We start from the raw sequence: 24,274 nt of genomic DNA, 5'->3' as shown, positions 1-24,274 counted from the left end.
TTAAAAATGTCATATTAGATACATATTGTGATGGATTGAATTGTGTCACCCCAAAAGATATTTAGATTCAGTCCCCGGTACCTGTGAATATGACCTTACTTGGAAATAAGGTCTGTACAGATGCAATCAAGTTAAGATGAGGTGACTGTGATGGGCCTGAATCCAGTATTATGACTGGTGACCTCAGAAGAATGGGAGAAAACAGAACCCCACAGGTCATGGCGGAAGCAGAGACTGGAGTGATGAGGCTGCAAGGCAAGGAACGTTAAGGATTGCCGGCCACCACCAGAAGCTAGGGAGAGGCAAGAACAGACTGTACCCGAGCTTCAGAGAAAGCGTGGGCCTGCTTTCGCCTTGCTTTTTGACTTCCAGCCCACAGAGCTGTGAGAGAATAAATTTCTGTTGTTTTACGCTACCTAATTTGTGGTATTTTGTCATGGCAGCTCTAGGAAACATATTAACCTTAAAGTTTAGAATTGTGTTCATTATCAATTAATACCTTGGAGACGTGCTGTGTGCTAAATAGCATAAGAGAATAAAAGTTAGTTATTACACGTAACAATGTAAATTATTCACCTAGCCCTCCCGGTACTATGGTATTATACCTTGTTTGGTTCTATCACTGCAGTTTCAGTCCAACGAGAGCAGTAGGCATTTGAAAAATTGACAAGTTCCTACCCTTAGCTTATTTCACTTTAAACACCAAGTTATTGATTAGAAATGGAAAAAAATCACGTTAATTTCCTATGCTTTCCATTGTAAACCAAAAGTAAATATTATTTGCCCACTATTAAACTTGTACAGCAGAATGATTTATTTGTAGCTCATTGCCTAGCTTCAAAGATTATTGCTTAATTATTCCGATTTTTTTGGTCTTGTTTTTAGGTTTAGGTTCCACTTAAGTTAGGTGAGTTAAGTTAGGTGAGTTAAGTTAGGTGGATTTGTAAGTTAAACCAAGGCTTAACTTAGAAACCAAGAGAGTTTCCTGGTTATGACAAGAATGACTTTCAGGCACAGAGTGGATGACTTGGATGCGATCATTTACGGCAGAAGACAGGCTCTGAAGCAAAAATGATTGGGAAAAAAAAAAGCATGACTGGGGCTTATATAACGCTTACTGGCAATGTATGCAAACCATTTGAAAGAGCATGGCACTACTTACCACACAAATTTATAAGATTCTTGAAATTGGAAACTGGCATTTTGGATTGCTAATCTAAGCCTATGAGAAGTTATTATTATTATTATTATTATTATTATTTTTGTGAGACAGAGTCTTGCTCTGTTTCCAGGCTGGAGTGCAGTGGCACGATCTTGGCTCCCTGCAACCTCTGACTTTCTGGTTCAAGTGATTCTCCTGCCTAGCCTCTCGAGTAGCTGGGATTACAGGCACTCGCCACCATGCCCAGCTAATTTTTGTAGTTTTAGTAAAGACAGGGTTTCACCATGTTGGCCAGGATGGTCTTGATCTCCTGACCTCGTGATCCATCCACCTCGGCCTCCCAAAGTGCTGGGATTACAGGCATGAGCCACTGCACCCGGCTGAGAAGTTATTTTTTAAGCAGTTTATTTTTCTTTCTTTCTTTCTTTCTTTCTTTCTTTCTTTCTTTCTTTTTTTTTTTTTTTTTGAGATGGAGTCTCACTCTCTCACCCATGCTGGAGTGCAGTGGCATGATCTTGGCTCACTGCAATCTCTGCCTCCCGGGTTCAAGCAATTCTCCTGTTTCAGCCTCCTGAGTAGCTGGGACTACAGGTCCCCGCCACCACGCCTGGCTAATTTTTGTATTTTTAGTAGAGACAGGGTTCCACCATATTGGTCAGCCTGGTCTTGAATTCCTGACCTCAGGTGATCTGCCCACCTCTGCCTCCCAAAGTGCTGGGATTACAGCCGTGAGCCACTGCGCTCGGCCTCATTTTTCTTTTATGCAAACTATATGGACTACTTATTTTTATTCTCTCTAGTCAGCTCATTTTATTTATGGATTAATTTCCATTTCAGGTTGGGGCCATGGTTTACTCTTCCATCTGACCTATTAGTTATCAATATCCTCAGTTAATAGTCTCATTCTACCCACATTTTCAATAAAAAGTTTATTAGCTGGGAAGATTTGATACACACACATGGTTTTTTTTTTTCTTTTCTTTTCTTTTCTTTTTTTTTTTTTTGAGACAGGGTATCAGTCTGTCACCCAGGCTGCAGTGCAGTGGTGTGATCACAGCTCACTACAGCCTCCACCTCCTGGGCTCAAGTGATCCTCCTATCTCAGCCTTCAGAGTAGATGGGACTACAGGCACACACCACCATGCCCCGCTAATTTTTGTATTTTTTGTGGAGATAGGGTTTTGTCATGTTGTGCAGGCTGGCCTCAAGCAATCCACCCACCGCAGCCTCCCAAAGTGCTGAGATTACAGGCATGAGCCACCACACCTGGGCGATACATACCTATATTAAACATTAGTATGTTCATGTTATAATAATGTACCTTTTGAATTTCGTAAACTTGGAGAACATTTGTATCGATGATGGATGAAAGAACTTTCTTGGATGGATGAAGAGAGTAACGCTGTGAAACAACCAGCAGGTGGCGAAAACTGGCAATCAAAAGCTTTTTGTTTGGTGGCCTGGGGAATGAAGAGGGAAAGAAAACACAGGCCATTCAGACTCTTGATACTATCTCCATTCCCTGCATCTTGTTTTTTTTCTCTTCCTGGTGCCACGCTACTTGTAGAATCCAACCAGGCAAAGCTGCCAAAAGGGTCATCCATTGGCTCTTACAAGTAGAAAACATCTTGGAAAGTGAAAAGTCCACTGTGCATATGTTTGTAAGGTTGTTGGAAGGTCTCAGGCATAGATCTAGGATTCAAATCCAGTTACTCCTGCCTCAGGCTGGTGTTCCCTCCCCCATCTCAGCATTGCCCAAAGACGAGTAGTCAATGTCACATACTTCCTGGGAATACTTGCCCTTATGCTTTAAAATGGAATCTAATAAACATGGAATCTGAACGCAGGAATGGTTTCACTCTTTCACTTGAAAGAGTATCTAGAACATTCCCAGGGAAAATATAACCCCTAGCCAAAGACTGCAATACAGACCTGTCTCAAGACTGATTATAGCCAAGATGCCACATAAGGAATCAGTCTGGGAAAATCCATTGAGTGAGGCTCTGTAGGAAGACAAAAATCAGTCAGCTTTTCTTTCTCTGGGAGTAGAGGATCCGTTTCCTTCTGGCTGCCCCCTTTGCAGAAGTACAGTTTCTTTTGCAGGTCTTTTATCATTTCCTCACTCATATGCTGAGTATTAGGAGCTTGAAGCCTTTCAATTCCTCTTAGGTAATTTTGGGGCTTTAAAATACGCTTTCAAGATTTCTAAACCATAATGTTGTGTAATTGGTATGAATTTATGTGAGAACATTTATTCTAGGTCAATCTATACCCAGTGTCTATCCAGACCAAAACACCTCCCACGCGCATAAAAGGGACTCTGTCCCAACCATCAGAAGGGCAAGAAGGAGGATCTCCTTTCATCCCCTCTTGCCTGGATAAGAAATTTGTACCCAGGCACCCATTCCTATGTGAGAGAAGTTGGCTTGTTGGGCTGATGGGATACAATAAATGAAGAAATAAAATAAAAACACCCAAGAGAGATGGCAGTGCGTATAGTCCCAGCTATTCATGAGGCTGAGGTGGGAGAATCCCTCGAGCCCAGAAGTTGAGTCCAGCAACATAGCAAAAGCCATCTCTTAAAAAAAAAAAAAAAAGGCCAACTAAGTAAAAATAAAAAAAATCATAATTTGGTGTGCTTTTCTGGCTTTTTAAAGAATGTTTTGATTTTAGAGTAGGAATGAGACAAAATAAAAGATGTCAGGCAGGGCACGGTGGCTCATGTCTGTAATCCCAGCACTTTGGGAGGCTGAGGCAGGCGGATAACGAGGTCAGGAGTTCGAGACCAGCCTGGCCAGTATGGCGAAACCCCGTCTCTACTAAAAATACAAAAATTAGCAGAGCGTGGTGGCGTGCACGTGTAATCCCAGCTACTCAGGAGGCTGAGGCAGAATTGCTTGAGCCTGGGAGGCAGAGGTTGCAGTGAGCTGAGATCGCACCACTGCACACCAGCCTCCAAGATACAACAGAGCAGGACTCTGTCTCAAAAAAAAAAAAAAAAGTCATAGCATATTTGTACACATTGTAGTACTCATTTGTCATCTTTCTTGACCCCAATAATCCAGTGTCCCTATATATTTGCACTCGAGCCCTATTAAGTAAGCCGCTGTGCTTCTAGACGACCTTTTTTTTTCTTGGTGCTTTATTTGTCAAAGACTCTTGGAGATAAAAATACACACGTGCAACTTGTTTGTCCTCTTGTCCTTTTTTGCTAGGGGCTATTCATGCTGATTAATTTAAAACTGTCTGCTTGCGCGTACACACGTCTGCGAGTGTGAATGTGTATGTGTGTATCTATGTACCTCATTTGAGAAAGTGCGGCCACCTAGGATTGGCTACGAGGCAAAGGTGGAGACCTTTAGGAGCCCACCCACCCCAGCGTTAGGACGGTGGGCCTGAAAGTTACTATATGGAACTCCTCACCGTGTAGCACTAAACCAGTGTAAAAGGTGTTAGGGACAGAGGGAAAACATTGACTTAAACTGTTGTAAAGCCCTTGATAAACCCCTTCCCTGGAGCGCTGAGTTCTGCATGGCCTGGGCCACGGACTAGGTGTTCAGGTGGACACGGGCGGGGATGCGCGTGCGTGTGTAGTGCGCGGACACCTAGGAAGCTACTTGAAAGTAAACACCACGCTCGGGGCGTCCCTAGACATTGCTTAAAACGTGCAGAGTCGCCTCTCTTCACAGCAGGGCAGCGCTGAGGTCCCACTGCTGGGGGCGGTGGGGGCGGCATTGGCCTGGGTCTTCCCCCGGCGGCCGAGCGCCGGTAACACAACGTGTGTGTGTGTAGGCGCGTGTACACACTCTCATACACGGCTAGAAAGGGTCCAGGCGACACACACACTCCCACATACACGGCTAGAAAAGGTCCAGGCGAGACACATTCCACATACACGGCTAGAAAAGGGCCAGGCGAGACACACACACACACACACACACACTCCACATACACTCACACGGCCAGAAAGGGTCCAGGCGGTTCCCGGCGCTTTTCCAGCCCTTGTTTTCATGGCGCACCCTCCCGCCAGCCGCCCCCCTCCGCGCTCCGTCGCCCGCCCGGCCCGGCAGCGTGCGGTTCCCCGGGAGCCCCCACCCCGTCGCGGACCCCAGCGACCACCAAGTCCGCACTCGGCCTGCCGCAGGCCTGAGCAGAAGGCCCCGCGCACACCCACCGCGCCGCGGCCGCGCGGGAGGCCTGTGCCGCCCGCGCCACCCACTGGCCGGGCCCCGCGGGCGCAGCGGAGCGGGCGGGTGGCCGGCCCGGGCGCGCCCTCCCCGGCCGCGGCCCCGCGCGCCATGTGCCCCCGGCGGGACGCGCCACTCCCGGGCCTGCCGCGGCGCCTTTAACCCGGGCCAGGGAGCGGGGCGGAGGGGGCGGTCGGGTGGCTCAGAGGAGGGCTCTTTCTTTCTTCTTTTTTTGAATGAACCGTGTGACGTTACGCACAGGAAACCGGTCGGGCTGTGCAGAGAATGAAGTAAGAGGACAGGCACCCCCGCCCCGCTCCCGCCCCCTTCCTCCCGCGCCCGCCCCTCCGCGCCGCCTGCCCGCCCGCCCGCCTCGCTCCCGCCCGCCGCTCTCCGTGGCCCCGCCGCGCTGCCGCCGCCGCCGCTGCCAGCGAAGGTGCCGGGGCGCCGGGCCCTCCCTGCCGGCGGCCGTCAGCGCTCGGAGCGGGCTGCGCGGCGGGAGCTCCGGGAGGCGGCCGTCGCCAGCGCCGCCGCGCAGGACCAGGAGGAGGAGAAAGGGTGCGCAGCCCGGAGGCGGGGTGCGCCGGTGGGGTGCAGCGGAAGAGGGGGTCCAGGGGGGAGAACTTCGTAGCAGTCATCCTTTTTAGGAAAAGAGGGAAAAAATAAAACCCTCCCCCACCACCTCCTTCTCCCCACCCCTCGCCGCACCACACACAGCGCGGGCTTGTAGCGCTCGGCACCGGCGGGCCAGGCGCGTCCTGCCTTCATTTATCCAGCAGCTTTTCGGAAAATGCATTTGCTGTTCGGAGTTTAATCAGAAGAGGATTCCTGCCTCCGTCCCCGGCTCCTTCATCGTCCCCTCTCCCCTGTCTCTCTCGTGGGGAGGCGTGAAGCGGTCCCGTGGATAGAGATTCATGCCTGTGCCCGCGCGTGTGTGCGCGCGTGTAAATTGCCGAGAAGGGGAAAACATCACAGGACTTCTGCGAATACCGGACTGAAAATTGTAATTCATCTGCCGCCGCCGCTGCCTTTTTTTTTTTCTCGAGCTCTTGAGATCTCCGGTTGGGATTCCTGCGGATTGACATTTCTGTGAAGCAGAAGTCTGGGAATCGATCTGGAAATCCTCCTAATTTTTACTCCCTCTCCCCCCGACTCCTGATTCATTGGGAAGTTTCAAAGCAGCTATAACTGGAGAGTGCTGAAGATTGATGGGATCGTTGCCTTATGCATTTGTTTTGGTTTTACAAAAAGGAAACTTGACAGAGGATCATGCTGTACTTAAAAAATACAAGTAAGTTCTCTGCACAGGAAATTGGTTTAATGTAACTTTCAATGGAAACCTTTGAGATTTTTTACTTAAAGTGCATTCGAGTAAATTTAATTTCCAGGCAGCTTAATACATTCTTTTTAGCCGTGTTACTTGTAGTGTGTATGCCCTGCTTTCACTCAGTGTGTACAGGGAAACGCACCTGATTTTTTACTTATTAGTTTGTTTTTTCTTTAACCTTTCAGCATCACGGAGGAAGTAGACTGATATTAACAATACTTACTAATAATAACGTGCCTCATGAAATAAAGATCCGAAAGGAATTGGAATAAAAATTTCCTGCATCTCATGCCAAGGGGGAAACACCAGAATCAAGTGTTCCGCGTGATTGAAGACACCCCCTCGTCCAAGAATGCAAAGCACATCCAATAAAATAGCTGGATTATAACTCCTCTTCTTGCTTTGGGGGCCGTGGGGTGGGAGCTGGGGCGAGAGGTGCCGTTGGCCCCCGCTGCTTTTCCTCTGGGAAGGATGGCGCACGCTGGGAGAACAGGGTACGATAACCGAGAGATAGTGATGAAGTACATCCATTATAAGCTGTCGCAGAGGGGCTACGAGTGGGATGCGGGAGATGTGGGCGCCGTGCCCCCGGGGGCCGCCCCCGCACCGGGCATCTTCTCCTCCCAGCCCAGGCACACGCCCCATCCAGCCGCATCCCGGGACCGGGTCGCCAGGACCTCGCCGCTGCAGACCCCGGCTGCCCCCGGCGCCGCCGCGGGGCCTGCGCTCAGCCCGGTGCCACCTGTGGTCCACCTGACCCTCCGCCAGGCCGGCGACGACTTCTCCCGCCGCTACCGCCGCGACTTCGCCGAGATGTCCAGCCAGCTGCACCTGACGCCCTTCACCGCGCGGGGACGCTTTGCCACGGTGGTGGAGGAGCTCTTCAGGGACGGGGTGAACTGGGGGAGGATTGTGGCCTTCTTTGAGTTCGGTGGGGTCATGTGTGTGGAGAGCGTCAACCGGGAGATGTCTCCCCTGGTGGACAACATCGCCCTGTGGATGACTGAGTACCTGAACCGGCACCTGCACACCTGGATCCAGGATAACGGAGGCTGGGTAGGTGCACTTGGTGATGTGAGTCTGGGCTGAGGCCACAGGTCCGAGATGCGGGGGTTGGAGTGCGGGTGGGCTCCTGGGGCAATGGGAGGCTGTGGAGCCGGCGAAATAAAATCAGAGTTGTTGCTTCCCGGCGTCCCTACCTCCTCCTCTGGACAAAGCGTTCAATCCCAACCTGACCGATAACGCCTGCCATCTAAAAGTCTTTAACTTGCTTGCTAGTCGTGGAGATCCAAAGATCTAGCGTTTGTAATCCAGTAGGATGTGGTGGTAAATGGTACCCCTTCAGTGTTTATCAAGCTGAAGGTCCAGGAGTCCCCAGGACCACCGTTTCTTGGCTTGAGCAGCTTGTTGGAACCGGAGGGAGGTTTCAGGGACTGCTTATGAACCAGATACCAGGTTGGGTCTTGACAGTCTGCATCCCAAACAAGCTCCCCTGAAACAAGCCCGTTGTACACTAAAATTGGAGAACAACCCTATTAGAAGAACAGACTCCACAGAAGACCAAGGGCATCATCAATCGGTAAAATTTTCCAAAAGAGGAAAACCAATGTAAGTCTTTTTCCCTGAAAAACTTAGTTGTGTTTGTAAAGAGCTAAGTTGACATTCCAAAGTCCTTGGACTGGAATCTCCAGTGTGTTCCATGTTCCCAGTGGGCGTGATGAGGTGTCCTGAGGAGTATTAGGCTATGGCTTTGCTACCTTGTCAGTGACAGAATTTGCATCGGCTGCATTCTTTGTATTCTATAATTTGTGTATGGTTTACCAGTTTGCTAGAATGTTAGAATCTTGTTTTTCACCACTCAGAATCGACCTAATGTTGTGGTCGCCTGAAAAAAATTTGCATCTAGGTATCTATGTAAAGTGTAGAAGAATTGATTCTTAGCTGTGGATTCTCTTACCCTTACTTTAGTTGAAGTGATTGATACCTGTGGCTTTGAAGAACATTTGTGAGATGATCTTTTTCTCGTACTGTGCTAGATAGAGGTTTCATCATTATACCATACAATTGTACTTTTCTGAGATTCTTTGTTGGAGGGGGTTTAGTTCCTAAAAGTCAAGGATTGTAATGGAGATCTATATCTCATATCTAAAATGATGAATTTATGAAAAAGTAATTCTTGTGTGAAGTTTTTTTTTTTTTACGCTTTTTGTTTTAATCTGAAGAGTTATCTTTGAAAAACAGGATGCAATTCAGTGCTTCCTTTTATAGCCTCTCGGGAGAATGACTAATGTCATTATTTTATAGGACCTAACAGGAGCAAAAAGCCTAGAAATTACTGCAGGTGGATTAGATGTCAAGAAGCACACCACATGTTTTTATTACATTTTACAAAGTGTGCTCATACTAAGAGGCCAAATAGAGAAAAGGCCAAGAAAAGTAGATGATTGATGTGAACATCTGATCTTATTTGACCAAAGTTGACAAAATATTGATGCCACTGTTTGGTGTTTAAAAGTAAGATTAACTAAAATACCCCAGTTTAAATTTCTAAAATTTAAATCCTCTTCTCGAATTGTTTGTTTGTTGAGATCTCACATTATCAGATCTTTAGTAATTCTGGAAGAATTTGCTAAAGGGTGAAAAGAATATTTTTGTTAAATATTTGGTTAAGTAGGTGGTTTGATTTTTAATCACTATAGCCAAGGGGGTTGGGACTTCCAGATTCCAAAAGGATCCTTTTAAACCAAAGTAAAACTGATTTAATAGTTTTACTATTTCACATTTTTATGAAAAATTCACACTTACAAATTTTCTTTCTACTTGAAATAAATCCAAGGTGGTAACTGGTATCTGTCCATCAAATAAGTTAATAAAAATGTGGGAAACAGAGACACATGTTTATGACAGAAATTAAGATACAACCTTGATATTTGTTGCTGAATTTCAGTGTGTTACCCTCTCATGTAACTGAAGTTTCTTTTTAAGTAAAGGCTCACTTTTTTCTTTTTGTAAAACAGAGTTTTCATAGTAGACCTATCTTTGTGGTCAACAGGTATCTGAGGTTGATAAATGTAGAGGCTACATTTTATGATGCCAAACCACAATGACATACCATAGAACATGATAAAAATTTTTTGACAAAACTGCTTCTAGTAAAAATAAATCATGTAGAAGCACAGATGGTTGATGGTAAAATATGTAATAGCTTTCAGAACAATGCATAGATGGTGACTATATAGGAAAACAAAGGAATTTAGAGAAAAAATATATATATACCAGGAAATGCACTCATAGGACACTTTGGAATAAAAGTGGTAGTGTTTGAGAATGATGAAATTTGCCTATCATTTCAAATGTGCATTATTAATCTAAAAGTCATTTTAGCCATTTGGCATGCAGACAGATTTTCTTAAAATTTACACCAATTGGGGTTACATCTCTAATAATATGTTGTATTTTATAGTGTAAGGTAGTCTTAATGGTAAAGCTTCAGAAGAGAGCTAGCATATTTTCTTGGCATGTGACGATAATCTGCACTGTCCCCAGGGCTCAGTGGATTAGCCCGTCTCCTGAATACTACACTGAATACTCCAGGCTTTAGACTGCAAGTCATTTCTTTTTCTTTGCTGCTGCTCCTAGAAAATTGGAACCTTGTGAGGCTGAGGAAATCTGTTTGACTTTTGTGTTCCATAACATGGAGAAATCAGGTCCTTGGAATGATCAGCCTCTGATAGATTGTCCCAGAAGACTACAAATTAAATAAAGACTAAAGAAGTAATTGGCTGTAGAGTGGAGTGTGGATTTATTCCTAGGTCTGAATAAGGCATTGTGTGGCATCCAGAGAGAGGCAGGACAGAGGAAGCAGTGAGAGAGAAGCAATTCTAGAAAATGTGGATACCTTGCTGCTCAGTGTGGCTTATAGACAGTAGCACATGCATCCCCCGGAGCTTTGTAGAGATGCTAAAGCTCAGCTCCCACCCCAGAGCTACTGAGTCAGAATATGTGGTTTGTGTGCACATTAAAGTTAGCGATGCTGGCTACCATTCTTGGTTCCTGGTGGCATCTTTTAGGAAGAGTTGCTACCTGGGATGGATTCTGCATTGTCCCCTTCCAGTGGCCTTAAAGATCTATAGTGTTACTTGGAATACCGAGTATTTCCCAGGTGTCCACTATTGTGATCTGACTTTAGGAAGACATAAATTGGGATGAAGGAGAGATAGCAAGCAGGTAGATCAACTATAAGCCCAGTCTTCTCATGAATATTTTTCGTAGTAGTTATACAGTTTATATTGGCATCACTGGTCCCATGAAAAGGTAAGTTAGCTTTTGTTCAATTAAAGGCAAGAGAATTAGCTCTTTTAATAGCTCTGTTAGTTATTATTTTATCCCCTCATAACACAGTTTAAATTCTGTAAATGACTTTAGTGACCTTGCAGCTTCTTTAAGACAAAGGGACTCTTGCAGGCAAGGGATTGAGTTTTGGGCAGGTGATGGAGAGTGACCCTCTAAACTGGGAACTGTGACGACATTCAGCTTCATGTCTTAGGAGAGAGTGAGATAGGAGCCACTAGAAGAATCAGATGATTCAGACAAGAGATTGTAGGAGATTGGCTTTATTCTGTTGACAAGATGGTAATCCGACTTATTTTTTGGTTTTTTGGTGTTGGTGGTTTAGGAAGACAGGAACTTCTCCACACCCGGTAGAGTTCAGCTGCCTTTTCGTTAGTCAGCAAGCAGTTTTTCCTTTCTCAAGGCAGTCCACATCCAGCAAAACATTTGATTAACTGGAAAGCAATACCATTCTCATGCCAGTGTACAAATTACATGAAAGAGCATCATTTTTCTAGTGTCTGAGGATTGGCTGCTTATGGCCAATTTTGGCAGCAAAACGATAGGATTAAAAATAGCTTGAAGATGATCTAGTCTTAAATAATATATTTCATGATGAACTTTCCTTGGGAAAGTGCATCTTTCTGCCTGCAAGAATCACATGACCCCTTTCAATAATTTATTTAGTAGAGAAAAACACACTATTTCTCATAGAGTTTTCAGTCATGTGCTGTGGTGTGATTGTTTCTGGACATTCATAAAATTTTATAGTTAACTGAGTTCTCTTTTCTGTTTTGTTGCTATTTAATGTCCATTGAAAACATGGCTTTCTTTTGTGCATTCTGTTACTTTCAGCTGTACTTTCTAATAAGAATGGATTGCCCTTTTTAGCAATCTTTGATTGAACTGGTACATTTCAGATTACTTAAATGTCATCAGGCCACACAGCATACCAGGTAACAGAAAGCCATAAATTAAAAATAAAAAAAAGGCAAGCAAAATTCTTGTTGTTTTTTCTTATCTCTGTTCCCAGTCCTATTGCGCTGTTTGGAGGGATGATACGGCCACTCATGAGCGAGTGTGTGGGTGCTGCATGTTAACAGTGGTTCTTCCCACCCAACATACCTCCGCACCCTTTTCTAAGGTCACTCATTGTGTCTTAGCGGTAGTTTAGCAAAGCAGTATCTTAGCAGAAGTGCATTTGTGCTAGAAAACAACACTGTCTTTGTAGTGTACAAGTAGAACGTTTTCTTTTTCCCCCAGAGATATATTGTATTTGAGATTCAAAGGTTCTGTTCAACCTTTTTAAGGTAATCTAATATCACCTTATTCAGGTATAACAGTAACTTGTCAATCTGGTCATCCTTTCTGTCAACTACATGTAGGAGACCACTGAGTGAATTTACTCCACTGTGAATTTTCTCTTTCATGCCTCTTGGTTTGGCTTAAGCAACCTTAATGTTTGATGTCTAAGCAGGATTAATGATGACTGGGACTGTCAGTCCAAGGACTGACAGTTATTCCACAGATGTGATTGCCAGTCTTACATGAGTCCTGCCTTGGGTTAGGTTGGAGGCACGGGAAGGAGAGCTTTGCTTCTGCCCTGGATAAACTCACAGGCTAGTGTTGCAGGCATCTTAATAAACTCGTAGTTATCGTACAGCCTGATAAGCATGATCCTAGACTCAGAAACTTAGAGGAAAAAAGCAAATAACTATAAGTTATTTTGCATGTACTTCAGTCTTGGTCTAAGAACGTTATTTCTGACCATATGGCTGTTCATGTGTGCATTAGGCCTAATTTAAACAGGGCCAAAATGTAGATACTTTAAAAAATACTGTGTAACGTAGACATATGCTTAAGAGAACTGAAAGGCAGGGGGAGTTCCCTTGTTAAATATTAACCCACTAAGCACTATTTATGCATACTAAGAAGACTTAATAAACACCAGTCTACAATTTCTAAAGCATTTCATTAATTCTTTTTAAGTAAAAGACAATCAAGGCTCTGATTAGACTGACTGGAACAGGGTTATTTGAAGAACCGTCTTTCTTAAATAACTCTTGTATGCCAAAAAATACAAGTAGGTTTTGAACCAGAGCAGGGGCTCTTCCTTTGAGCAGGGGAAAAAAAAGCTTCTGTTTTGTTTTGGTTTGAGGTTATATTACTGTTCTATTTATCAAGACACTTCTACGATGCTAGTTACAGAAATTCACAGTCCATTGTAACACTGGCATTTGCCTTCGGACTTTTTTGGGCTTGTGGTCTGTTCGTTTAAATGGAGACTGTAAAACTTTCAAAATGCCAACAAAGCTGTTTTCACTTAAAAACATATTTTTATAGATTGTCACTTGTTGTTCTTATATATGCCCAATTCTATATATGCTATAGCACTATTTCTCTGCCCTCCATTTGCCAGACAAAAGATACACCCATCTGTCCTTCAGTGTGAATAAGGATTGAATGATTATTCCTCTCTCTTCCAAGCCATGGGACTTTCTCATAGGTACCACCACCCCTGTGACCATCCCCTACCTGCCTTATCATTCCACCGGTGAGGGACCTCTCAGGTGTAGCTCCTTGTTAACTTCCAATTAGTGACGGGTAGGATTTACCTGAAGAAAACCGTAATGCGCTTAGATACTAGCAAAAGGGAGCAGAAGTGGGGAGTCTAATCAAAGTGAGAGGATAACCCTCACCCCAAACTTGCTGCAGGCAGCTGGGCAGGTCAAAATTCTGTGACCAGACACTATCCTTTTCCTCTAGAGATTATAAACTTTAACCTGTGCAGAGAAAAGATAGTATCTGCTGGCAAAATTTGTACTTGCTTTGATTCCTCTAGTGCAAGATTATAGTGGGGTTATACATAAGACTTCAATAAATGTTTGACTAACTAAACTAAAATAGCTTAGGGTAAGGACTATTTCCCCAAACGCCCTTTTAAACATGTGAGAAAGGGAATCTCCCTGACATACTGGTATGGCCATTTGTAGCAATATACTGAGAGTGACTTGGGTGATTTTCCTGGGCGATCAACCACATTCCATGAGCAGGTTAACTGTGGAAGGCACCTGCCCTTGAGCATCGCGTTTGGGCCACATGCGTCAATGGGGAAATTTGTGTTTCCATTCTGCTTCTTGTTTTGCCTTCACAACTTAAGGGATAGAACCATATTCCATTTTTAGTTAATAATCAGCTCTCTGGGGCTTCCATGTAATGAGTCAGAAACTTATGACTGACTCCACTCTGCTCTTTATCATGTCTCCCAAAAACAACCCAAGAACCCACTGTGTCAAGTGAAGCTTTAATTTTTCAGGGGAGGTTTTTTCCATTGAGACCAATACATCTTTTCTTGTGACAGATCCAGTTACTATATTTCCTTATTTTTAACTGTCGAAAAGACAGTTAAGCTGCAACAGAGTATGGTGAGTTTACCAATTTTAATACTTGAAGCACCAAACAAAGGATCAGTGTTGCAGGCTGTCTTTTCTTGACTTTTTCCAGCTCTCCTTAGCAGATAACCAGGATGATATTTTTTCTGCTTTACAACATGATGAATGCTATATCTCTATATTAACTCTGAAATTGAATTGCAGCCAAATATTCCTCTCAGCTGCATTAGAATTTTCTAAAAGAACATGAGACACATACTTAGTCTTCTTAGTTCAATGCTATATCTCAGATATATTGATATCTGATTTACAATTAAAATAGGAATAAAATTAAGTACAAATTATATCATCAGCTTTAAATATTGATTTATCTTCTTGAAAAAAAAAGCGAGTCCATAAAGGATGGCAGCATTGGCATTTCTGGATGTAAAATTTCAGGGCTATCTCCTAGCCATATCCTTTATGGATTCCTGCCAGCATCTTTAAAAACACACACACATACACACACTGAAGACACACAGAGAGGTTTTGAGGTATTTTATAACAAAATTATAAGAACAGGGAGACAAAGCCACTTACTAAACATTAAAGTGATAGTATAAGAAGAAAATGATTTGAAGAAGTCCTAATTGAGGGAAATGAGCAATTGTCCACAAGACTTAACCCTGGGTTCCCAGGAACCAGGGTAGGGATGGTCATGGAGAGGGGTTTTAGAATCTGGTTATTTAGGAAAACATGCACACTAACTTGTTTCATTGAAAAAACATTTATTGAGGCCCTACACCATGCAAAGCTCTATGCTAGGTGTTTCAGTTAAGCGAAAAAATGTTGAAGATAACTTTTGCCTTCAGGGAACTTACCAATCAGTAGGGGACCAAGACAAGGATACAAATCACCGTAATCCTGCACAGTGTGTAGTAGACAGAGAGGCCCAACCCAGCTACAGTGGTATCTGAAGAGTTTCATGCCGGAGATAATGTTGAGACAAGTTTTAGAGAACAGGCAGGCGATACGGGGAGACGGTCTCTCGGGTAGTGGAAACTGGAGGCGTCAAAGCAGGCATGAATGCGTGAGGTGTGTTTGGGGAATTGTGGAGAGTCTGATTTGACTGGGGCATGGAGAACTCTCCTGAGATAAATCCATAGTTTTGAGAACTTACCACTGCGTACTAAGTTGTGAAACTTGTATAGACAGCCCTCCCTATCTTTGGGTTCCACATCCATGGATTCCTCCAACTTTGGATCAAAAATATATGGGGTAGGGCAGGCACAGTGGCTTAGGCCTGTAATCGCAGCACTGTGGGAGCCCAAGGTGGATGGATCACTTGAAATCAGGAGTTCAAGTCCAGCCTGGCCAACATGGTGAAACCCTGTCTCTACTAAAAATAGAAAAATTAGCCAGGTGTGGTGGTGGGCGCCTGTAATCCCAGCTACTCGGGAGGCTGAGGCAGGAGAATTGCTTGAACCCAGGAGGCGGAGGTTGCAGTGAGCCGAGATCGTGTCACTGCACTCCAGCCTAGGGGACAGAGTGAGACTCTGTCTCAAAAAATAAATAAATAAACAAATAAGTAAATAAAATAAAGTATATAGGAGGATGTGCATATGCAAGTACTACTCATTTAATATCAGGGACTTGAGCATCTTCAGATTTTGGTATCCACTGGGGGTTCCTAGAGCCAATCCCCTGAGGTTACTGAAGGATGGCTGCGTTTAACTGTACCAGGGATGTTGAAAGGATGTTGCAAAGGTTCTCAGACAAGGCAGGATGTGTGCGTTGGGGGAAGATTGACAGTGACTGAGGCTGGACGGGGGAGACCAGGTATGAGGTCTGAAGCACCTGGAACAGAAAGGGCAGGACAGATGTGGGCACACTGCACGTGTAGAATCAAAGGACTGACAGCAGGTCGAATGTGAGGAATGAGGGAGGGAAAGAATCAGGACTCAAGTGCCATCCTGGCTGCCTCAAAAAATGATACTGTCTTCCAGAGGGAAAGGAAAGATAACAACAGTTACTGCTTTGTGGCGTACATGTGATGAATTTCATTTTGGACATTCCAGTAGGATATCCAAGTGGAAATGCCCAGTAAGCCTTAGACATAAGGATCTGGATCTCAAGAGAAAAATCGAGGTTGAACCATAATATGTCTTTCCCCTCGAATCATGTAGGTTTCTCTTTTGCCTTCTTTCCTTGCCCTAAGTGGTCCTAAATGCTACTGCTGATGCTGTCTTAGTTTGCGACTGTTGTTTGCACCCCACCTTTTCCCAAAGGTAATCTGTAGACTTGCATGGATTGGGTTAAGGTGGTTAACCTGCAGCTTTGCTGTTCAAAGCTTGGCTTCCCACTACCAGTTTGCCAACTTAATGAGTACTTCAACTTGAGTCAAATTAGTATTGTTCCAAATATCCTAATAGTATCCTCTATGTGTGACTCTAGGTCTTACAAAATCAAGGTGTCCTTTCTCATTGAGACTTCCTTATTAATAAAATATTTCTTCTATTAAATTCAACCTGGCACCAAGCATAGTAGGTAATAGGCACACACAATGACTGTTTATTGAATGAATGAGTAAAATGATTATGTTAGGGCATTCTGAGCAATTCATCCTAAGCAGCTAATTTTCTCCTACTTCTTTTATTATAGTGTGTGTTTGTGTGTGTGTGTGTGTCTGAAATGTCCCATCCTACAGGTTCATTAATATTTAATAGAAATGAAAGAAGAAAAATACCTATTAAGTGTTTTGATTTCATCCTTTTCATTGAATTGAAAAAGCATATCATTTATTCCTGAAGAGAAATCTAGATTTTGCTCTATATTAAACATTTGACATTTATTGGTCCTTAATGCTAATATAGATACCAGCCTGCTGGTTGTCACATTCTATCTGTTTATACGAAGGTTGTAGACACACAGTGTATGTACATATGCCTAGTTGCTCTCATTCCTTTTGTTTCACATCTCAAGCCTAACCCAGACTGAAAAGGTTTTGAAGGCTGAGATTATTCATCACCCCATCATTATAGAAAGCAGGGCTGGCCCAAGGTTCTCACAGTGGGAGCAAGGTGGATTTTAACTCTGATCAGTGTTGTAGCTCAAATATAAAAAGAACTGCAGCACAAAAGTCACAAGGATAAATGATCCCCTCGTTCTTCTCCCATAAAAATAAGCAGCCAATTGAAGGTAGAAGTCAGTACAGTGCAGCATTCCCAGAGGCGACAGAACCTAAGATTCCATTTCTAAAGACACTGCTCAACAAGAAGACCACCTGGGATGTCTTACATAAAACCATTGGCCTGGCAGCTTTTGGCTGAGTTCTCTATTCTGGTTCAAGCCAGCATCACAGCCTATCTGTGGTTTTAACAACTGATGGAATTTGTATTTTGAGAACCCTCATCCGTTAGCATGAAGCAAACTCAAAGCATTGTTGCTCATCAGTTGTCATCTGTTTGAGAAAGATTTTGATTTGCTTACTTGTAGTGAAGCTTGACCATACTTCTCCAGGGGCTTTTTAAAAAGATGAATGTGTCAGCTTGTAGATTTGTCCCCATGAATGAAACCACAAGCAAATTCTCTTCTCTCTTCCAGCCTCCCTTCCTCCCTCTTGTTTCTTCAGTGGCCATCTGTGCATTATGTTCCCATTGCCAGGCCCTCTTCAAGCAGCTTATCTATGAGTGAATTCAGAAACTTCAAATTATAAAGGACACCCAGATAATTGGCCTGTTCTCCAAAGTATCTGTCCCCTGTGCTGCTGCCAGATTCCTTCTTAATGAATACATCCAGTGACAGTGGGATTCTTGAGCTTGTCCGTATCTGTGAGAAAATGAGCTCTCCTGCTTTGTAACAGCTTGTGGCTCAGGGAAAAAAATGACAGCCATTGCACAAGTTTCCTTTGAATGTAGTTTTCTTTCCCATAAATGATACTTTGAGAATACAGTTAAGGGGTTATTAGTTTTCTATTTCATGCTTGGCCTGTGTGTGAGAATAACACAAGCTGTCACTGCAAATCAGTAGCTAAAAATGCTTTGTCTGGTTAATGTGAACATTTAATATTTGGCTCAATTAAAAATTAACCGATGAAAGTACATGTCATTGGAATTTGAAAATACCTTTTGTACGGAATACTTAAAGGGCATCACCCATGACTAAACCAGTGCTTTTAAAATATGGAGAATATGGGGAAATTTAATATGAGTTGGGATACTTGACTCTTTTGTAAAACCTCTCTACCTGTTTGGCACGACAGGGTATTGATAAAGAGTGGGCTCATTGTTATGGCAAAGGATTCACTTGCATCTCTGTGTTTTTAAGTGGGTAATTGTTTTTTTGCACTCAGTCACATGATTAAAGCAGACAGAACAAGAGATCAGTTATTCATTTATACCATACTTTTAAAAAAATATTGAGCCAGGCCCTGGGGAAGTGGGAAGTGAGAGCAAGAGCGGTGTGGCTGATAGTCTAGGGCAGTGGTATCCAATCTTTTGGCTTCCCTGGGCCACATTGGAAGAAGAAGAATTGTCTTGGGCCACACGTAAAATACACTAACACGAATGATAGCTGATGAGCTAAAAAAAAAAAAAAAGCACAAAAAAACCTCGTAATATTTTAAGAAAGTTTACGAAAGTGTGTTGGGCTGTATTCAAAGCCATCCGCCTGCCATGGATTGGACAAGCTTTGTCTGGGGGAGTGAAGACCATTCAACATCAGCTGCAGGAGAGCATGTTTAAAGCTATGAGAAGATATGCAGCAACAGTGGCGGCATTTATTGGAGTCAAGGAAGTCTTCCCAGGAAGGGGACTGAAGCCTGAAGGATGAGCAGGAATCAATGTAGTGAAGTGGGTGGGAGGAACCAAGTGTGGCCCCAGGCAGAACTTCAGGAACAAAGGCCAGAGGCAAGCGGCCACATGGTGGACTGCAGGAACTGAGGCGTTCAGCCTGGCTGGAGTGGAGAGTGCAAGTGGGTGGGTCAGAGAGATGATGCTAGAGGTGGCCCACCCTGGAAGAGTTTGTTTCAGATACGTCACCCTGACTCCACTCCAGACCGTTAATGAGACGGGAGAGAAATCAGTGACCAGATAGAAGGCTCTTTCAGCAAACGGGCAAGAGATCAAGTGCCTGACCTAGAGGAATGGTAGTGGGAACGGCAAGAAATTGCTAGCTTTGCACAATGATTAGGACTAGAGTGGAGAGATTTTTTGGAAGAGGTAATGATTGACTGAATGCTTTAGAACATGGCTCAGTTCTTCATCAGCTTTGCTGGTCTTTCTGTATAACTTGGAAAGAATGTAGTCATTGTTCTGGTTATATAAAAATGCTTTTTTCTGTTTTTTGTTTTTTGTTTGTTTGTTTATTTGTTTGTTTTTGGAGATGAGGTCTTGCTCTGTTGCCCAGGCTGGAGTGCAGTGGCACCATATCGGTTCACTGCTGCCTCGAACTCCGGGGCTCAAGTGATCCTCCCACCTCAGTCTCCTGAGTAGCTGGGACTACAGGTGCATGCCACCACACCTAGATAATGTTTGTCTTATCTTTTTTTGCGACAGGATCTCACTTTGTTGCCCAGGCTGGTCACAGACTCCTGGCTTCAAGCAATCCTCCTGCCTCCGCCTCCCAAAGTACTGGGATTACAGGCATGAGTCACCTCACCTGTCCTTATACAAATATATATTTTTTCTTATTTCACTTTAAAAAAATTGTCTGGTTAAAAAGTATTTTTGTTAGAATTCACCGTGTGATAAGTCTTTATTAACTATCAGTTAATAAAAGTATGTTTGAGGAAAGAATTCAATTATGAAAGGCAGTTTTCATAGAATTTTTTTCCAGGTGAAAAAAATGACAGTGGTTTCTTGCCGTTACGTAGGATTTTAAAGTTTCTAAAAAAAAATTCCATATCTGTTGGCCCATTTGATCTTCACAACAACCCTAAGCAAGGCAGGTATTGTATTCCAACTTCTCCCTACTTTCTTCCCCACACCCACTGTTAGTTATTTGTTTATGCCCATGTAAAGAAGAAAGTTCGGCCAACAAAGGTGTGTACGAGCCAATAAGCACAGGAAGAGCTGATATTCATTCCCTGGGTTGGGAATCCCGTAGATATTTCTTTATCCTGTGCTGCTTCTCTGGATATGTGTTCATAAAGACACAAGATTGCTTAGTAGAGACTGAAATATATTGCATTTTGAAAACTAGTATACTCTACTGCTTTCTGTGTCAAAAATGTTCAGGGAAATTGGAATGCAGTCTTTTGTTTCTAGTTACTTTCCCTTCTTCGATTTAGCCTTTGCAGCGTTTCTCATGCTTGCAGCAGAGGGGGATCTAGCTGCTTCCATTTGGTGCCTACCATCAGCTCAAGACCCTGTGAGGATGCGCTTGTGAGCCAGGCGGGCTTGGACATGAGCTGAAGGGACGGTAGTAGGATTGACGTGCGAGGTCTCTAACACTCGAAGGCCCTGTAAAACAGCCCCTTTCAACAGGGGCCAATTGGAATTAGATGAACATGTGTGATTGTTTTTGCTTGTTGACACCTGACTAGCAACGGTGTTATGTTAGCATGCTGTTTGCTGCCTTTATTTCTTTGAATTCCTCAGAGTCCTTATTTATTATTTTCAAAGGTTGTAATTAGCTTTAATCGGAAGTGCCCGTAAGTGTAGTCCTGTAAATGTTGCTCTTCCATCTTTATTTTTTCTTTTCCCAAGAAGATGCCACATTGGACCATCAGGAAAAATAACTAATGGGTACTAGGCTTGGTACGTGAGTGGATGAAATAATCTGTATAACAACATCCAACAAGTTTCCCTATGTGGCAAACCTGCACATGTGCCCCTGAACTTAAAAGTTTAAAAAATTTAAAAAGGATGTGAAACAAAAAAATTAAAAGAACAAACACTAATAAATACGAAAAAGGCCTTCAGAGTCTTTAAATTTGCTCATAGAGCATGGACTGAGACACTATCTCCTTTAGTAACTAAATAAAATTAAAAAAAATAACATTGGGCTCCTCTTTTTAGGTGACCAAAAATATTTGGTACATGTTTTTTGAATGTTGAAAATGGTGGAGCCTTCATCAGTAGGGTTTCCGCAGTAGTAAAGGGCATGTTACTGCAAGTTCATTCAATCAACAAATATTTATAAATATTTGTTTACTGTAAAGAGCCTACTCTGGGCCAATCATTGTTCTAGGGGCTGGAGCTGTAACAGAAAACATGACAGGTTAAGAACTCTCCTATCTCTTGTGAATCCCACATTGTGAGGAAGTCAGAAAAGTAAACAACTTAAAAATTAACAATATAACATAAGGGCCACAAAGTAATGAAAGCAGGGCAATGCAATGCAAGGGTGCTGATGGGACAGCATTAACTTCTTCCTTGGTCTTTGAGATTTTTCTAGCAGTACTACAGTTTACACAGAGGAGGTTTAATGGGTTTTTCTTCATTAATAGTTGAAAACAGTGTTGTACCTTAAAAATAATAAATGTATTAGTATAATATAGCCCTTACATCAGTTTAAAATGAGTTACCATGAACAATGTAAACTTAAAGAGACTTTTACTATTTTTGGCTAAAATGTTCAGCGCAATCTTTTCCTTACCTACTCATCCTTCTCATTTCCCCATTTCCATTTATCACAACATTGGTCATTGGCCTCAGTCACCGAAAGTCAGGAGGAAGGAAGGAAATGAATATTTATTGAACCCCAATATGTGCCAGACCCTGGATTTAACACTTTTAGGGATAGGAGGTTATTTAACCTCAATAACCTCTCCCTGAGGGCAGGAAGTGGATTTATAGATGCGGAAACAGAGGTTCTGCAAAGTCAAGTGACTTTGCCTGGTAAGAGGCAAAACCAGCATCCTTTATTTAGGCAATCCAAGTGATGTTCATGTCCTCTGGAACTTAAATTTTTAAAACAAAAATTTAAACAGAAACATATTACAAAAGAACAACTTTATGCATGTGACCTTTTGGGTTCTTTAGGAAGCCAGTTAGTCATCTTTATTTTAATAACTAGAAGGTGAAATCTTTCCTACAACATGGAATTTTAAGTTCTCTCATAGTTAAAAAATAAATGAAACAACTTTTTTTTCTGTCTCCCTTTTGACTCCTAGAGTCTGTTTAAATAGCCTTTGAAAAATAAGTACTAATCACTGGTCCCTACCAAGACCAGACACCTGATTCAGAAGCTCTTACAGGGGTCAGAGTGTGCGTTGGAAAAACAAACCCATAGTGCCTTCCTGGTTCCAGAGAAATGATCTCACTGTCAAATTGTAACCTGCCTAATACCTTAATAAAAAGGTGGGGAAAGTCTGCGGTTTTACCTCTGGTATGATCCTTTTCCCTTCACTCTTTTTATTTTAGGCATGACCTTAGTGTTTTTTTTCTTCTAGAGTCCAGAGGTGGAATGACATGTCACTCAGGTTTACAAGATGAGGATGTATCTGTTTTTATATTCAGCTGTAAATTTTATTCTACTTAAAAACAAACCCACCTTCAGCAACCAGGGCATATCAAGGGAGAGTTATTTCCATCCCCCTCAGTTTAATTTGGATACATTTGGCCCAGAACAGCACAGTGTTTCCATAATAACATTTGAACAGGATGCCCTTGTGTTATTTGCAGAGCTAAGGGAGTTTCAGCATGGGCCAGGAAACTACTTTCTTAAAAGAAACTTAAATGCGAAATTCTGACAAGATAGGAAACTCTTACTGCATCCTTACTAAACCTCTTTTTTCCCCCCTACTTTCTCATTTGTTTATATATCTCTTGTGTTATGAAACACATATAGGTTGAATATTTAACTCACTCTGAATTCATGTGCAGAATAAGTCACTCTTCAGAAGGACAAAAATAATGTTTTAAGTGGTTTGTTTAATAAAGCACATATTAAAAAATTTCAATTCAACATCTTCCCTGGGCACAACATGTTATGACTTTTTAGAGTAGAGCTTCGTGGTATTTCATAAGGAAGCCAAAAAGGAAGGGAAATTATTATTCGGGCAGAGGGACAATAGTGACCTTTCATTAAGCAAGACAGAGTTCACCACCAGGCTCCCCAAACCCCAGGCTCTGTGTTAGTTGAACTGAACAAGCCACCAACTATTTCCTCTCTCTCTTTCTCTTTCTCTCTCTCTCTTTTTTTTTTTTTTGAGAAGGAGTTTTGCTCTTGTTGCCCAGGCTGGAGTGCAGTGGTGCAGTCCCGGCTCACTGCAACCTCTGCCTCCCGGGTTCAAGTGATTCTCCTGCCTCAGCCTCCCGAGTAGCTGGGATTACAGGCGCCTGCCACCACGCCTAGCTAATTTTTTGTTTTTTTTTTTTTAGTAGAGACTGGGTTTCATCATGTTGGCCAGGCTGGTCTCGAACTCCTGACCTCAGATGATCCACCTGCCTCAGCCTCCCTCCCAAAGTGCTGGGATTACAGGCGTGAGCCACCACACCTGGCCTCCTCTCTTTTATAGACCAGACTACTTTAAAAATATTCGTCCAATATTACCAAAAATATTTCATTTATAAGACATAACCCAACATTGTAATATTTAAAAGACTGCATTATGTAGTTTTTACATATCCTTAAGATCCTAATGAATTCAGATAATCAGTATTTTTGTTCTTTTAACAGCTTTACATGTGACCTCTTAGTTCTAGAGTTTGATCTCAGGAGAAGGGAAGAGTAGATTTGGATTCTGTGCCGTGGACAGGCGCACTGGTTTCCCGTGTGAAAAGGACAAAGCCCCGCCCCTTCTGGAGCTCAGTTCTCTTTGGGATTATTCATAATATTCTCCAAGAAGCTCGGAGTGCCTGTTTGTCGCCAGTACTGTAATTTGTGAGTAAAAGATCTTTATGATTGCAAAATACATTAGCACCTTCGGAGATCATTGTTTCTTGATGACGGT

General features: G+C 43.0%; 1 protein-coding gene across 1 annotated transcript in view; it reads left to right on the top strand.

Moving 5' to 3' along the window:
* The first annotated feature begins 5,802 nt into the window (after positions 1 to 5,802).
* BCL2 (BCL2 apoptosis regulator) overlaps positions 5,803 to 24,274 on the top strand; it is a 197,077-nt gene continuing 178,605 nt past the window's right edge. Inside the window, exons 1-2 of the mRNA XM_004059501.5 lie at positions 5,803 to 6,640; positions 6,862 to 7,732. Of these exons, the coding sequence (XP_004059549.2) occupies positions 7,148 to 7,732 (585 nt within the window). The 5' untranslated portion in view covers positions 5,803 to 6,640; positions 6,862 to 7,147. The remainder of the gene's footprint in view (positions 6,641 to 6,861; positions 7,733 to 24,274) is intronic.

Source organism: Gorilla gorilla, chromosome 17 (assembly GCF_029281585.2).
Source record: "Gorilla gorilla gorilla isolate KB3781 chromosome 17, NHGRI_mGorGor1-v2.1_pri, whole genome shotgun sequence".
NCBI lineage: Eukaryota > Metazoa > Chordata > Mammalia > Primates > Hominidae > Gorilla > Gorilla gorilla.
The sequence above is the reverse complement of the archived record's forward strand: the minus strand, read 5'-3'. Positions and strand labels throughout refer to the sequence as shown.